The sequence below is a fragment of the Barbus barbus genome (assembly GCF_936440315.1).
Source record: "Barbus barbus genome assembly, chromosome: 40".
Classification (NCBI taxonomy): Eukaryota; Metazoa; Chordata; class Actinopteri; order Cypriniformes; family Cyprinidae; genus Barbus; species Barbus barbus.
This window is the reverse complement of record NC_136718.1, coordinates 23,846,551-23,864,824: the sequence shown is the minus strand read 5'-3', so window position 1 is coordinate 23,864,824 and position 18,274 is coordinate 23,846,551. Positions and strand designations below refer to the sequence as shown.

General features: G+C 36.9%; 1 protein-coding gene across 1 annotated transcript; it reads left to right on the top strand.

Moving 5' to 3' along the window:
* Nucleotides 1-391: 391 nt before the first annotated feature.
* LOC306860103 (sterol carrier protein 2-like) lies at nt 392-13,339 on the top strand. The gene is made up of 5 exons (XM_079401634.1): nt 392-552; nt 2,516-2,615; nt 6,042-6,171; nt 8,043-8,122; nt 12,482-13,339. The coding sequence occupies exons 1-5, from the start codon at nt 530-532 to the stop codon at nt 12,575-12,577; spliced, it is 429 nt and encodes a 142-aa protein (XP_079257760.1). The 5' UTR covers nt 392-529; the 3' UTR covers nt 12,578-13,339.
* The last annotated feature ends 4,935 nt before the right edge of the window (nt 13,340-18,274 follow it).

Sequence of the window (18,274 nt, the reverse complement as noted above, 5' to 3'; positions counted from 1 at the left end):
TGCATGTAGTGTAATGTAGGCTTATTTAAACTAAGCCTTGACTTTTTAATTATGGGATTTTTCATTGTTTGATGTTCTGTCCTTTGTGTCAAGACACACTTATAGGAGCCAAAGGATTGATAAAACTGTAAACACAACATGTAATCTAGCTTTTTTGGACAACATTTAAAAATATTTACAAATAAATAATTAGAATGTGTTAGTGCCTTAATCTATAAACCCTTTTTTTTCTTTATTACATTATTTATTTGTGTTCTTATTGACTTAACATGTATAAATAAAGTATAGGCTAACATGAATTCAATAAATATGAATTTGGAGAGTTTTAAGGCACCCCTTGTCTCATTGCATACTTTGGGAATATCGGGTCACATTTATGTACTATCCTCTCGATCAGTGTTGGATTATTCAGGTCTGCCTCATGGCCACAGAACCCGGAAGTGGCGATCAGATACAAATGTATCGCTGATTGTCCGAGTGCCAGCGGCCTTGCGTTCACCTGTCTGTCTGCAGTTCATATTCAGCAGCAATGCGAGTCCCACAGGTGTCCAGGTGAGGATGATGATGATGATGATGTGTTTATAATCACCCAGAGTGTGTTAATGCTTCTGCAGAGATCAGAGTGTGGCAGCAGCATATGGAGGTCATTACATCTTTGTGTGCCATTTATTACAGGATTTCTGTTTTTAATTCGCTAATATGAAATATTCCGAGTGTTTTGAATGATGACAGAGGATTGATCTTATAGTTGTCTCACTGGAGCTAAATTCTCAGGTTTAAGACAAATTCAGCATTTAAAATACACTGTAATTGTGCAAATTAAATTATATTTGAGGATTTGTCTTTTAATATATACTATGTATTGCCATGCGTTACGCATATTTACTTATATCTAGCCTATAAAACAAAATAAAGAATTATATAAAAATGTAAAATAAATATTAATGTCATTTGTAATAATATTATTATTATTATTTTCAGTGGTAGTTTTTTTTCAGCTAAGAGTTCATTTAATACTATAATTTTTTGTTTTACCCATGAGAAAATATCCACGATTGTGCAATTGTTCTTGATATCCGAAAAAACAAACAAACAAAAAAGTTTGTGTAGCTTGTTGAAGAGCAAACTGTTTTGATCTCGCTGTCTCCAGCATGTTTATGTGAGAGTTTGGTATAAATCTTTGAGTAACTCCACATGTGTTGTGTGATCAGTTCGTCCAGAGATCTTTGTGTCTTCCTGTGCATAATATTTGTGCTGAACTTAAAACAGCCCCATTGTTCTTTTGTAGATGGGATGTATGTGGTTTGCATGTGTTTATGTCAAGATGAGTAGAGAGAGATCAGCGTGTAAAGCTGACTGGATTCAAACCTGTGTACTTGTGAATCGCATTAATTCTTAAATAGGGCTCTATGAAATCGGTTTATATATATATATATATATATATATATATATATATATATATATATAAAAAATGTTCTTTTTCTTTTCTTTTTGTTTGTTTTTTTACATTTTCTGTGCTCCGTTTTAGTGTTTAAATTATATTTTAGTAACCAAAACATGTCTAATGAATTAAAATCATGAAACTTTATTCCCAATAAATAGGAGCCTAATTGTATCAACAATATATTTTTTTCCAAATTCTGTGTGTGCCATTTGAATTTTTCTGGATTCCATTTTAATGGTTTAATTTAACTGATTAGGCATGCTTTTTATGGCTTGTTTCCACCAAGCGGTATGGGTCAGTGCAGTACGGTACGGTACGGTTCGGGACCGAACACCCTGATCCAGCTTGCGTTTCCACTGCCAACAGCATCCTTTACTTGATAGGCCAGGTGTATGCCGGAAAGTAGCAATCGACAATAAAGCACAACTCTGCCTCTTTTATGTCAGTTTGAATGAACAATAATATTATAAAAGTATAAGAGGCTTATATAAGAGGAAATAAAGACAAAAGCAAACAATTCAGTCAAACATATGCTACAAAGTCAGTGCTGTAAGTTACTACGGTAAAGTTCAAAATATAAAGTTAAACTTTGTGCTTAGTCAAAACGATATGACAGGAACAAATAATAGATTCATGAGACCACGAATGCCTGTTTAAAGGAACACTCCACTTTTTTTGGAAATAGGCTCATTTCACAACTCCCCAGGAGTTAAACGGTTGAGTAACGGTAAAATGAACATTTTGAACGAGTAGAGCAGTTCTTGAAATGAAGTTCATGTCCTCATATCACCATTTAATTAATTGTACAGCACTTCTTTTGAATTAATCATCCAAAACTTGCCCAATTTTGTGTCGTTCCGTGTTATACGGTAAGTTCCATTCATGTGACTGGATTCCGTGATTCCTTCCGTGTTTTCCTCACTGTGCAAATCTACTTAAAGTGAGAGTACACCCAAAAAGTATTAACTCACTCACGCTGTTGGTTTCAAACCTGAATCACACAGAAGATCTATTGGGTGAATTAATCTTTCAACCACGTTTTCTGAGTGTGTATATTTCTCTCATTCCCAGCTCTCCACGCATCCAGGGGGTGTTGACCAGCTCATCCTCGGGTCTAGAGGGCTTCAAAGCTCACGCCGTCTTCCAGGAGATCAATAAAAAGCTGCATGAGGTACGAGAAACCCTGTTCGGTTCAATTATTTGAATTCATGGGCTGCACTGTTAAAGCCTCTTAACACTTCAACATCTCTGCCCAAGGCTACAGCAAGATCAATCTGAATCTGTGTTATTACCCAGCTTTAATCATGTCAGCAGTGATCCTCGGTCAGGCTTCAGGCCTGCTTTTCCCTGCTGGCTGGTGTGAAAGGTTTTTATTCAGACTACAAAGAGTGTCTTTTCATTAAACCTAAATTCCTCAGTCTTAACTGGACGATCTTTTTCATGCCATTTCATGTCTTTTAAGGTGTTTGGTGACACATGTGACCATCCCCTTCCCCATTTTGCTCATAACCTGGTTAATATTAGAAATCAAGCCACAACTTGGCCTCATCATCCAGGTTTACAGAATTGACCTAATTTGTGACCCTGGAGCACAAAAGGGTCAGTTTTTTTAAACAGATTTATGCATCATCTGAACGTTTTCCATTGATGTATGGTTTGTTAGGATCAGACAATATTTGGCTGAGATACAACTATTTGTAAATTTTGAATCTGAGGGTGCAAAAAAAATCTAAATATTAAGAAAATCGCCAAATTATTTTCTTAGCAATGCGTATTACTAATCAAAAATTAAGTTGATATATTTACGGTATTAAATTGACAAAATATCTTCATGGAACATGATCTTTACTTAATATCCTAATGATTTTTGGCATAAAAATAAAAGCAATAATTTTGACCCATACAGTGTATTTTTGGCTATTGCTACAAATATACCTGCCTTTGTGCTCCAGGGTCACATATTGTGCCAAACTCATATGGTTTACTTTCTTCTTTGCAACATAAAAGGGACATTTTTTGCAGAATGTCCGAGGAAGTTCTTTTGAATGCAAAAATGTGAAGCCGTACAACCATTTTCAACACTGATAATAATAAAAAATGTTTCTGTAGCAGCAAACCAGCATGATTAGAATGATTTCTGAAGGATCATGTGACACTGAAGACTGGAGTAATGATGCTGAAAATTCAGCTTTGATCACAGGAATAAATTACATTTTACAATATATTTACATAGAAAACATCTATTTTAAATTGTCTTCTTCTTTCGTGTGTCGTCATCAAATGTCCAGCTCAGTAGAACTCAGCCACGTTCTCATCTCAGGTCCCACATCAAAGAGGCCGGCCTCCGAGGGTGGTTTATACAGTGGACAGGTGGTGATTATGTGCTCAGCGGTCTGCTCTGGCTCCCCACACTCACACACTGCTCTGTCCTCCAGGCCCCACTTCCTCATTGATGCTTTGTAACGTCCAACCCCAGTTCGCAGGCGGTTTAGCAGAGTCCATTGCCGGCGTGGCAAATCCTCTCCTTCAAGACCGCCTCCAGGGTCATAGATGTAACGGTGGATTCGTGAGGGCCCTGCTGACTCCCACTCCTGCTTCCAGGCTGCCGCGAGCCATGCCTCTGTAGACAGGTCCTCGGGGATGGACCTGAGCAGGTCTTGTGCCGCCTTGTTGTACGGGTGGCGGGACTTCAGTCTATAAGGAGGCAGTGCTATTGTGGTGGTATTGTGCAGGATATGCCAGTTGTATCTTTGGGCTTTCCTTGCAAGAGCGAGGGTAGCAGCCTCTCGTCGGAGGCCGGCCGGGGCAATTCCCGCTAGTGATGGTAGACAGGGGTAGATTTCAGGCAGCCAGTTATAGTCCGAAGGGCGGTGTTTATGGCAGTGTCGACTTTCCTGACGTGTGGGCTTCTGCACCAGGCTGGGGCACAGTATTCAGCTGTGGAGAAGACAAGAGCTACTGTTGATATTCGAAGCACCTTGGCAGTTGCACCCCAGCTAGTACCAGCGAGACGTCGAATTATTGCGACCCTTGATGACACTTTGGCCGTCACTTCTTCAAGGTGTTGTTTGAATGTTAGAGATCTATCCAGGCGTACGCCGAGGTACCGTGGGGCTTGCTGGAACTCAAGGCGCTTGTTATTAACGAATATGTCCAGTTCCCGTCTGGCCTCACTGTTGTTCAGGTGGTAAGCTGCTGCAACTGCCGATGCTGAGTTGTAAACGCCACTCACGCAGGTAGGCTGCCAAGGTGTCCATGTCCTGGTTTAGGCTGGCCTGCATCTGCTCCCATGTTTGTCGTCTCATCATAATGGCCAGGTCGTCAGCGTAACCATATTTCCGGGATGTTAAATATATAATCAAGTGCACATATTAACTTTGGCAGCCATAAATGCATTTTATATAAATGCACTGTTTGACTTCAGAAGACTTCATTTTGTCTACTTTTATGTTTCTTGATCCTTTTTGAAACTTGATAGTAAAAATGGCCTTGGACTTGCATTGAATGGAAAGCATCAGCTCTGTAAATATCTTTGCGAGATATCTTCTTTTGTGTATCCTTTCCGATGGCTTTGGAATGACATGAGGGTGAATAAACAACAATTTTAACGTTTGCATGAACTAACCCTTACAAGCCCTCATTTATTCATCCATGCCTCTGGTTCTCGCTGTAATTTGGAGTTCAGTCGTGGTTATGTTCAATGATGTGTGTTTGTTAATGTTCAGCCGTGACACTCGCACCCTCTGGAGATTTGCCCTGTTTAGCTCCACACGGCCGAGACGCTGATAATCTCCCACCATCAGCCACATTTCAGCTCCTGCCAAAAAAATGACTCAAATAACAGCCTGTTACACAACCGGACGGACTCTGGGAAAAACCGATGCGCTTTCAGATCAGTTTTGCTCCATTACGCTCTGAAATGCAGTGTGTAATTTTATGGGGAAATTTAACGCTTCGCTCTCACAGGCTGGAAGGCTGAGCGAGGTGCTTTATGTTAATAGCCTGCATTTCAATGCTGTTTTGCAGCTGTTTATGACACTTTATGTAACAAATAGGTTGTTGTTTGTATGCACTTCAGCTATTTGCTTACGTTTTATCATCTCTTTCCAAGGTAAAAATCAAGTCTCATCCTACTTTTTTTTTTTTTTTTTTGCTGCTTATTAATAGTAAGGTAGTTGTTAAGTTTAGGTATTGGGTAGGATTAGGGATGTAGAATATGGTCATGCACAATATGTGCTTTATAAATACTAATAAACAGCCAATATGTTAATAATAGGCATGCTAATAAGCAACTAGTTAATAGTGAGAATTGGTCCCTATACTAAAGGCTTGCAACATTTTCTGGTTCTGCATAAATAATGCGTATTTATATTAGGATAACTTTAGGTCAGTTTGGTCACTTTTTGTTATTAAGATGACTGGGAAAAGTGGCCCACTTATCCTGAATTAACACTGGTGTATTATAAAATATACAAATTTATTTCTGATTGAGGGGAACAAAAGTTATCTTTTCACTATCATTTAAGTTTAGCTGCGGTTCACAGTTTACGGTGGTTGTGCAACTGATGTACTCGGTGACATTTGTGTGTGTTTGCAGGACGGAGAGCAGTTTGTGAAGAAGATCGGAGGTGTGTTTGCCTTCAAGGTGAAGGACGGGCCGGGAGGAAAGGAAGCCATCTGGATCGTTGATGTTAAGAACGGGACAGGCTCCGTTCACAATGATGCTGGTGAGTCTGTTCTAAATGCAGACTGTATTGATCTGTGAGCGGATGACATTTTCCAGCTCATCAATGTGTCTGGCGGGATGCATCTGGATCAGGTGTAGTTATGTTACTTGGAAAAAGGCCGCACAAATAGTTTTTTGGGGTCATGGGTTGAAGGAGTGGTTCGTTATTGTCCCCAGAGTTTGACATTTTCCTATGTGTTTCTGAAAACTGCTAATGGTTATCAGAACAACTCCTGCTCTGACACACACACACACACACAAAACTCACTTAAAATTAATAAATAATACTCGATTAATAAACTGAAATCAGTAAAATGTTTTACATTAATACAAAGAATTCATAATTACCAACACTATCAAAATAACAGCTTTTTAAATCATTTAAAAATTGTAAACAAATTACAGTAATCCATAATACAGTATACATAATACAATTAAATAACATATTCTTAGTAAAATACATTAAATTAATACATATTATACATTTTTATAACATTTATTATAAAATCTAGTTATGCATAATTAACAATACACAGCTTTTTAAATTAAACAGCTTTTAAATTACTTAAAAAATATATTGCATGAATACCAATATACATATTAAACAGTTCTTTTAAAAACCTTTGAAATATTTTAAATAAAATATTGAAATAGCTTTTAAAATATTGCAATTAAAATGTATTAAATGAATACAAATTATACATGATTAACAATAATATTAAAAACAGCTTTTAAAATATTTTAACTTTTATGCAAATTACACATAAGCTTTTAAATGACTAAAATGTATTAAATTAATGCAAATTATACATTATTAACAGCTTTTAAAATGTTAATTAAACTCTATTAAATGTAATTTATACATAATTAGCAATGCTATTAAAAGAACAGTTTTTAAATTATTTAAAAACTTTTATTAAATCAATTGAAATTATACATCATTTAAGGGCTAGTTCATCCAAAAATGAAAATTCTGTCATGAATTATTCACCCTCATGAACCTGCAAGACAGGGATGGGCAACTTCGGTCCTGCAGAGTTGAATCAAACACACCTGAACCAGCTAATCAAGGTCTTCAAGGTCACTAGAAAGCTACAGGCAGGTGTGTTTGATTAGGGTTGGAGCTAAACTCTGCAGGACAGTGGCCCTCCAGGACCGAAGTTGCCCATCCCTGCTGTAAGACCTTCGTTCATGGCAAGACCTGCGTCACGGTACTCTCAATAATGGCGGCAGATGGTGCGCGGAGGAGAAGAATTGTTGAATAAAGTCACTACTTTTGTAAAACATTTCAAAAGCTGTTCTTTTAAAAGAACTGTTTTCATCCAAAAATGAAAATTCTGTCATGAATTATTCATCCTCACTTTGTTCCAAACCTGTAAGACCTTCGTTCACCTTCGGAACACAAATAAGATGTTTTTGATGAAATCCCAGAACTTTCTGACCCTGCATAGACCACAATGCAACTGAAATGTTTCTGACCAAGAAACATAGCAAGGACATTGTTAAAATAGTCCATGTGACATTAGTGGTTCTTGAGGCATTTGGTGCCGTTTCTCTGGTAGTGCAAGCGCTTGTGCTCTTCCTCACCTTCCTCATCTGTTTTAATGATGTGTGGGTGTGTGACGTCTCAGATATTCACAGGTGTGTGTGTGTGTGAGAGTCCATGAGATTTGTGTGGAGGATGAGAGGAAATGAAAGCAAGCGAGAGTTGTGTGTGTGTGTAGCCTAATGACCAGAATCAAAGCTGCTCACGCGTGCCGGATTCTCTTTCGTTGTGTAACAAGAGCTAAATGCACCAAACCAACGAGTTTTGAGCTGCTGTGTCATCCTGGTTCCCATTCCTCATTAATGCTCTGCCTTTTTCTTTCTCAGAAAAGAAAGCAGACTGCACCATAGCGATGGCCGACTCAGACCTGCTGGACCTCATGACTGGAAAGATGAATCCACAGACCGTAAGTGCTGATGAAGCAGACAGACAAATCACCAAAACATCCCTCCCTCCGTCTGTGCAATAATGTGAACCACCTATACTACTATTCAAACTAGACTGCAAAAAAATGAGTTTTTTGTCTCTTTTTCCCTATTAAAAATATAAAAACATCTATAAAACAAGCTATAACTTGTCTTGTTTTAAGAAAAAAACAATAATTTTTAAACAAGAAAATAGCTTGCTAGTGGATCAAGTAAAATACATTTAATTCAAGGCATATTCTCTGAAAATTACTTTTAATATCTTTGTTGCAGTTTTTCTTGTTTTAGGATTGTTAAGTGATTTAATGTTTTTTAAGTAATTTTTTACTCATTTGAAAGTACACTAGCATGCAAACGTTTGGAGTCAGTACGTTTTTTTTGTTTTTAAATAAATTCATGCTTTTATTCAGAAAGCATGCATTAAGCTGATCAAAGTGACAGTAAACTTACACATTTTTAAAGAAAATTTGTATTCCTTTTATACGGAAGCGTATTGCATTCACTTGAGGAAAAAAAAAACTACTCAATAATAGTCATTAATTCAGAAAAACAGAGCAAAAACTTTTTTTTAATGAAAAATTATCTCGTAATTCTGAGATAATTAAGTCGTTAATTCAGAAAAACAGAGCAAAATCTTTTTTTCCATGAAAAATTAATTCAGAAAAACAGAGCAAAAACTATTTTTTTTCATGAAAAATTATCTCGTAATTCTGAGATAATTTAGTCGTTAATTCAGAAAAACAGAGTAGTTTTTTTTTCCTCAAGTGAATGCAATACGCTTCCGTACTTTTATAATGCCTTTTATTCATAAAAATATTGCAGTTTTCACAAATATGTTAAGCATAATAATACATCTTTCTAGAACAGAAAATCAGCATATTAGAATGATTTCTGAAGGATCATGCGGCACTGAAGACTGGAGTAATGATGCTGAAAATTCAGCTTTGATCACAGCAATAAATTACATTGTAAAATATATTGACATAGAAAACAGCTATTTTGAATTGTAGTAATATTTTAAAATTGTTTAATCGAATAAATGCATGCCATGGTGAGCAGAAGAGACTTCTTTCATAAAAAATCTTACCTACCCCAAACTTTTGAACAGTACTGTGTCAAATTATACAATTAAAATAGGTTGCAAATGTCATTTCATGCTGACTTTTAAACATAGGTTGCATAACATATCCTGGAAAATAATAACTTGAAAAAAGCAGGAACCCTAGAATGTCTGCAAAAGCAGTGGTTTGTATGGTTATAATTATGATTTTGGCTGATTAGTCTCAGTTTTCCTGTTTGAACGTACCACAGAGACTCATCCCACATGAACCCAGATATTTTTCTTTCCTTTACACTGTCCTGCGTAGTTTTTTTGATGCATTAAGATCTGCATGTGGTGGTGAATTCAAAGCGATATTGTTTTTAGCTAGGAGAGTGCCTTTTTATATCAATTTGTGATTCACAACTGAATAAAGGAAATGTAAAGACATTTTCTATTCAAGGTCTCTCTGTAGAGGAACATCAAGGTTGAGTGCTTAAAAGCCCAGTTCGTGTAGCTCCCACCCTCCTTTTGTACATTATCTCAATCCACCTCCTGTTTTCCATGAACGCTCAAAAACACTTTCTCCCCACTCACTTTCCTTTTTTAATGCTAATGGCCCACATTCAGAAAGAGAGATTATTGTGAGGCTTCCCATCTGGAACAGAGAGAGTTTCCTTCAAATTTCCCCACCTCACCCTTCATGGAAAAGCCACAGATGGAGCGAAAGATGTTTTTGACCCCTGACTGATCAACAAGCTCCAGTGAGACCGTTTAAACCGATCAACCTGAACTGGTTCAGTAACCACAAATTACACTTTTTTTTTTTTTTTTTTTTTACAATAACCAGGTTATTGTAAGGAAAAAATCATTTAATTTTTGGGAAATGCGGGTTTATCAAAACGAAAACGAAATAACCATTTTTCATTTAAATTTGAAGTTTCGTGATTCATCTTTTTTGTAGTAAGGATTTCTAGGATTTGACTTTCTTTCTTTTCTTTCCACCTTTGCATTCATCATTGTTTATTAGCTATTAGATCTAGTTTTAAATTGTGATTATTATGCCACCACAAACCCAAGGAAAGGTTTACACAAAAATACAAATTTGCTAAATATGTAATCACCCTCAGGCCATCTGAAATCATCTGAAATGAGTTTCTTCATCAGATTTGAAGAAATGTAGCATTATGTCAACTTGAAGTGAATGGGTGCCGTCAGAATGAGACTCCAAACAGCTGATAAAAACATCACAATAATCCACACCACACCAATCAGTTAACATCTTGAGAAGCCAAAAGCTGCGTGTTTTTAAGAAACAAATGAATCATTAAGATGTTTTTAACTTCAAACCGTTGCTTCTGGCTAAAATACGAGTCCTCTATTCACAATATTTCTTTCTCCAGTGAAAAAGTCCTCTTGTCTGAATCAGGAGAGAAATATGAACAAATCAAGCACCGTTTAAGCAAAAACAACTCTAAACAAATATGTCTGTGGATTTTAATGTGAGAGGACAACAGGAGATGGATCTTTTTATTGGAGGAAGCGTTATTAAGGATTATGGACTCACATTTTGGCCAGAAGTGATAGTTTAAAGTTAAAACACTTTAACGATGGATTTGTTTCTTTCAAACATGCAACTTTTGGCTTCACAAGATGTTAACTGATGGACTGGAGTGGTGTGGATTATTGTGGTGTTTTTATCCGCTATCATTCTGACGGCACCCATTCACTGCAGAGGATCCATTGGTGAGCAAGTGATGGAATGCTACATTTCTCCTAATCTGATGAAGAAAAAAACTCATCTACATAATTTTTAATGTAAATGAATTGAGATTCCTCTCACTGAGCCATGTCTGTGGGAAAAGTGAGTTTCACAAGTGAGGTGGTTTCCTCGCTCGCTTTGTAGTACCATCCATCAGCGTGAAATCTGGCTATATTTACCTGACCTTAATTCATTTTTGTATTCTGTAATTGCTTCCACGCAGCTGGTAACCGATGTTTGGGAACAGTCTGAAACGAGAAGTCATTAACTGCGTTCACTCGCGGCTCTGTTTTAGTGCTACCTGAGTGCTTCCTGTTAGCAGGGATGGAGGCGTACGGGATTGTGCACCGCTTACAGACAAAGCTTTAATGAGTCACTCACTGAAATGACTTCAGGGTTCATCCCTTCTGCGAGGAGCATTTCTGCACTCATTAAAGCCTGTCAGGACGACCGCAGCTGCTGTTGATCTTGCACAATCATGTCACGGCTCGTCTTTTTATGTGACTAGAGAGATAATTCACCTGACAGTAAATGAAGGTTAACTGAATTGTTTAGCCTTGATTTTTTTTTTTTTTGGTGAACTTGCATCAGAACATCAAAAATTAATTAAATTAATAAAAAAAATTACAATATTACGTTCACGTGTGCTATGCCTCTGCATGCGATGTATGACTCATTTATTTATTGTTCATTTGATCATTCATTTAGTGTGTTGTTTTAACATTAGCGTTAACTTCGATTAAATATATGAACCAAACTTTCAACTTAGTATTGAAATATTTTATGAAAAGTATTACAAAATCATTTGTTTAAACAATATTTACTTTGTGACTTAAATAATGTGTTATGTAGAATATATCAAATTATCTATTTTTATGTTAATGTAAATATTAGTGTTTATTTATTTATTTGATCTCAGCTGTGTTTTTCAGCTTTTTCACATAAATGTTAACTTCCATTAAACATACATATAACTTTTTTTATACAATGTTCAATTCCTTACTCATTACACAATTTGTTACTACATATAGTATATTGTCTAAATATTCCATATTATACAATACAGCATTTATTCATTTTTGTTTTATGTGCTTATTCCTGATGTCCTTACAAAGTGCTTTTTCGAAAAAAAAAACAAGTTCAATGTATTTATTGAAAAAGAAAATCATATTCGGCTGTATACACTGTAATTTTTCTGCAAGGCTTTTACAAGAATCAATCTGAATATCAATCAGATAATGAAATGAAATACAAAATCAAATGTTTTTGTTCATTTGTTTAAAAAAAAAAAAAACAGGCAGAGGATGTTTTCATGGCCAAACCCCCTTTTAGTATCTCTGAATAGCCCTTCATGTTGTTTCTGAGACGCTGAAGTGCGGTATGTAAGGTCACAGAAAAACACTTCAAAAAAACTAATGTCCTCTGCCAAGACGCAAATGAATTTCTGGGACACAAATGAATAGCTTATCCTCTCAGGAGGTTAAGTTTTCTAAAAACTCAATGTTTTAATCATTCTTTTGTGCTCTCTCCTTCATGCAGGCGTTCTTCCAAGGCAAACTGAAGATCACCGGAAACATGGGCATGGCAATGAAGCTTCAAAACCTGCAGCTGCAGCCGGGCAAAGCCAAGCTGTGAGAGGCGGAGCCTTCATAAATAGCCCCTCCCACCGAGTCTGTTAGAGTAGCTGCAGGAGTCAGACACCGAATGAGTTTCTGCGCTGTAGTTTGAGGCTCTTTCTAACAAGGTAAAGTGATAGTTCACCCAAAAATAAACATTTGGCCATTGTTTACTCACTTTTCCATAATGTAAACCATACGGCTATTCTTAGTCTTTTTCTGAAGATAAACTTCAAGCGTTACGAGCGTGGGTTTGTGAGTGAATTATGCCAGAAATCTCATTTTTGGGTGAATTATCTAATTATTTAAATGAATCACAGGAGTCTGATAGATGGTTACAAAAGTGCTATATTAATAATGTTCTAGATTTTTATTTTTTTCCCCTTTGATTGGCACCAATAACTGTTTAAATTGTATGTGTGTGGATTGATTGTTTGCTCTGAATGGGTTTATTGGAAGTGAAGCCTGGGAAAGTGCCAGCGAACTATAAACTTACACACTAGGCTCTGATGGACGGATGTGTTATTAAAATGTGCAGCAGCATTGTGATTAATTCTCTTTCGTCTTTATAGTTATTCTAGGTTATTAGGAGCAGGTTTACAGTGCTGCTCTGATAAAACAAACACCGATTAATAAAAATATATCAGAACAGTGTATGGATATATTTGACAGCATCTCACAGGTATAATTGTAGCATCATGTCAATGTTTTTTGAGTGTTTCCCCATCAGATGCTAAAATACTTTTGTACTAAATAAACCTAATCTTTCTCATCAAAATGGGAAGTGTCTGTTTTTAATTTATCAATTTAATTTGATTATCATGAACAAAACGTGTATGAATCATAAACTTGTTATTTTCCTCAATCCAAAACCACTGAAAGAAAAAAAAAAAGTTTTTTGTTGAGGGAAGCAGGGACAAAAGAGGAATTTCCGTGTAATAAGACTAACTGAAGTCAATTTGCATACAGGTCTGTTAAACAACTAATGTGGAGGCCATGAAAACAAGGCGTACATAAACCAGCGTTTTTCTTTTTGCTGAGTGTTCAGATCATGTTGAAGCTTGTTTGTCTGTATATCGTTTTCTTGCTCTTCTCGTGAGATGATCCGGTGTAAGTGTGCATTCCAGCGCTCATGGAAAGCTCAGACATTTCCACCCAAAGCTACTGGCCGATGTCCAGCCTGCCACGCTTTTGTTTTTCCTTTGAAAACTTTAGCTGAAACACTAAATCCCTGAAATTGTTAACAAGCTCTGACCTACATTCCACAGCTCGACTCTCTCTGTCCTTCATTTGAATCCTTCATTTCTTCAGTATTATATGCAGTATTAATTACAGTTCTGAATGCTTATTATTGTATCATATTATATTAGTCATATTAGCATGAAAGCGAATTTGCAAAAATTATGTTTTTCAAACAGGTTTCTTGAACATTTTCCCCTCTACTGCTGGTCAGACAAACAAAGCTGTCAGCTGTCAATCATAAACTCTGCGAACACAGAATGTTTCCCCAATGTTAGCATATGGTTCCAGTTTGTATATATATATATATATATATATATATATATATATATATACAGTGCCCTCCAAAAGTATTGGAACAGTAAAGACAAAATTGCTCTGTTGGCTGTGGAGTCAAGACATTTACAAATATGATTAAAAGATGAATATGAGACAAAACTACAGAATGTCACATTTTATTACTGAGTGATTCAACACATAGATGTTTTACCAGCTAAGAAGTTCAGCACTTTTAGAGTTTCATCCCTCTATCTGATGAGAGCATAAGTATTGGAGCAGTTGCCTCACAGGTCTTTCTAAGTGATCAGCTGTGTCCTGTTGCATTAATTCTTCAGATATTAAAAGCAGGGAATGTGTTGAATCAGTTATATCCATTACTTCTGTATTCTGAATCTTGCATTCGATGATGACACACACAAACCAGGATGAAGATGAGGGAGCTGACTTTGAGAGAAAAGCAAGCAATTTGGATGCTAAAAGAAAAGAGGAAGTCAATTAGAGCTCTAGCAAAATAGTGAAGTGATAGTGAAGTGACATTCAGCCAAGTATGGTGACCCATACTCGGAATTCGTGCTCTGCATTTAACCCACCCAACGTGCACACACACAGCAGTGAACACACACACACACCGTGAACATACACCCGGAGCAGTGGGCAGCCATTTTATGCTGCGGCGCCCGGGGAGCAGTTGGGGGTTCGGTGCCTTGCTCAAGGGCACCTCAGTCGTGGTATTGAGGGTGGAGAGAGCGCTGGACATTCACTCCCCCCACCTACAATCCCTGCCGGCCCGAGACTCAAACCCGCAACCTTCGGATTACAAGTCCGACTCTCTAACCATTAGGCCACGACTTCCCCAAAAAACAAAGGGCATGAAGAAATCTAGAGTTTGGAAACCACCAGCGACACCAGCAACCAACAACAACCTGATCGGCTGAGAAAACAACAGTAGTTGATGACAGACAAATCATAAAAGCTGTGAAAATGAACCCTAAAAGATATGTCTGTAAAATCACCAACAACTTCCAGAAAGCTGGGGTGATGCTCTGACAATCTACTGTCCTCAGGAGACTTTGACACAGAATTACAGATGCTACACAGCAAGATGCAAACCTCTGACCAGCACCAAAAATAGAAAGGTAAGATTAGAGTTTGCAAAAAAGCACAAAGGTGAGCCAGAAGAGTTTTGGAACTGTATTTATGGACCGATGAGACAAAGATGAACCTTTATCTAAGTGATGGAAGCAAAAATGTGGAGAAAAAAAGGGAACCGCAATGATCCCAAGCATACAGCCTCATCTGTAAAGCATGGTGGAGGTGGTGTCATGGCACGGGCATGCATGGCTGTCTCTGGAACAGGCCCTCTCAAATTTACTGATGACTTAATGTATGATGACAGTAGCAGAATGAATTTGGAAGGGTACAAAACCATCTTGCCTACCAATATTCAAGAAAATGCCACCAGATTCATTGGGAAGTGCTTCATATTGCATCAGGACAATGACCCAAAACACCCTGCCAGTAATTTATAAGAGCAAAGAAATGGAAAGTCTTAGATTGCCCAAGTCAATCTCCAGATTTAAATCTGATTGAACATGAATTTCACCAGCTGAAGAGGAGAGTAAAGGCAGAAAGTCCCCAAAGCAAACAACAATTGGAACTGGCTGCATTAAAGGCTGGGAAAAGTATTTCAAAGGATGAGACCAAGAGTCTGGTGATGTCTATGGGTCACAGACTCACTGCTGTGATTGTGTGCAAGGGATCTGCGACTAAATAATAGCTTTTAATCTTTTATATCTGCCTTATGTTCAACTGTCCCAATATTTATGCTCACATCAATGAGTGGGATGATTTCTAAAAGTGCTGTTCTTTTTATTTGGTAAAACATTATGTGTTGAAACAGCTAATAATAAAATGTGACATTCTGTAGTTTTGTCTCATATTCATCTTTTAATCATAATCATACCAGATGGTGGATCAGCACCTAGAGATGACCTCTACAGCCCTGAATGTCAGCGGAGACCAGGACACCTAGATGAGCCCCAGAGACAGATCCCCAGTGAAGAACTCATCACCTAGATGGCCATCAGGACAAGACTTCGGGAACCGGATGAGTCCTCAGCACAAACTGCTGGTTCGTTTGGCCAGAGGAGAACTGGCCCCCGACTGAGCCTGGTTTCTCCAAGGTTTTTTTCTCCATTCTGTCACCGATGGAGTTTTGGTTCCTTGCCGCTGTCGCCTCTGGCTTGCTTAGTTGGGGACAATTAATTTCCAGCTAGATCGTCGACTTGATTGCACAGATACTATTTAAACTGAGCTGGACGATGAGTGTTTAATCTTGTTGTTTTACATTACATTTACATTTTCCTATATTGATATGGTAAAGTTGCTTTGACACAGTCTATATTGTTAAAAGCGCTATATGAATAAAGGTGACCTGACTTGACAATTATTTTTTTTTATGAAAATGTTATGACTAAAATCTCATTTGCTGAGCTGATAAAAATAGGCAATATATGCACACCTGTTATTTCACATCAGTTGAGATTCATATCAGAATATCATATTGCCTAACTGTAAACTGTTGTATATTATTAATCTTATCATTTTTAGAAAATCAGTATCTTTCATTTATTCCTGTTGCATTTTCTTTACAGCAGTAATTGACTTGAGTCTCCACTTTACAGTGATTTTTTACCACGGTTAAGAATGTTTTTCTTTGTATGATGCATAACACCTCTTACCATGGTAAAAACACTAGAGTAGCTTTATATAATTTGCTGCTCCTTCTAGTGCTCTTGCATTGATATAATTACAAATTGAGATGAGATGTTTAGGTTTGGTGGAGTTTTGCACACATCTAGTTATAAACAGGTACTTTGAAACTTCAACAACCTTTTAAAGGTACAGTAAACATGGATTAGCAGTAGAGTAAAATGAGCGGAATTGATTCACATTCTTACATTTACAGTTAATGTTGTTTTTCACTGGTTTCAAAGACAGACTGAGAAAGTAATGCTATATAGAAATAAATGTTTTCTAGAGAAGCAGCTGTTGATTTTCGTTCTCATGAAAGCATGCTTGAGCTTTTCACAGCAAAATGACTGTTAAAAGCACTGTTTTTTCTCTGTAGGCGTTGTATTGCATCCTATGTTTCTCAACGACCTTCACTTTGAAATAGTTTTCTTGTAGCTTCTTCTCCTGAGAGCTGAACTCCAAGCATCAAATGCACCTTTCATGAACTCATATTGGTATTCAAATTGGGTCCTGTTTTCTAAATTTCAGAGGAGGGATGAGCTAAAAAGAAGGGAAATCGAGTTGCATATTGGATTGCCAGCGTGTGCTGTAGGTCTCATCTGTTGTCTGACCTCAGGGAGTGTTCGCCGGCGCTTCTCCAGGAAGTGTGTATTGAGGCAATAAATTTCTAGGCCATCAATTTTATTGTCTGTTTCCTCATGTCCGACATAACAGCCACCAGACACAGAGGAATAAAAAGGAAAGTGACTTTTATTAAACTGCGGCTCTGAGCAGGTGTTTGGCCACCTGAAACGCTTAAAGCTGAAGAGTGTCATTTTCCTTCTGTGTTGAAATACTCTATTCTGTCCTAGTTTAAAAGCATAGTTCACCCAGAAATTTAAAATTTGCTAAACATTTACTCACTTTCAGGCCGTCTGTGTATATATTTTTTTTCCTAATTCTGACCAAATGACCTTTTCAAAAAAAAAAATTAATAAAAAAAATCCATATTATGGATAGATGATTCTCATTTTAGCCTGAGACATTGGTTTGAGGGTAAAAATATCTTAATGATGGATTTGTCTCTTACAAACATGCACTTTTTTCTCTTCTCAAGATGGACTGGAGTGGTGTGGATTATTGTGATGTTTTTATCAGCTGTTTGGACTCTCATTCTGACGGCATATCTATATGATAAGAATATGGCTATTAGAAACTATAACATAGATTTAAAAGTAAATGAATAGGAACAATGATTCAATTTGTTGAATTTAGTTAAATTGTAAGTTGTAAATATCCTGTTTGTTGTAGATGCATGTGTTAGATTTACACTTACATTTATCCGGTTAGCAGACATTTAATCTGAATCAGGAACATAAGCAATTTGTCATCAATATTCATAGCATACAATCTTAGGAAACAAGCTGTGAAGTGTGTGTGCCTTAGTTTTTCAGGTTGTGGTTAA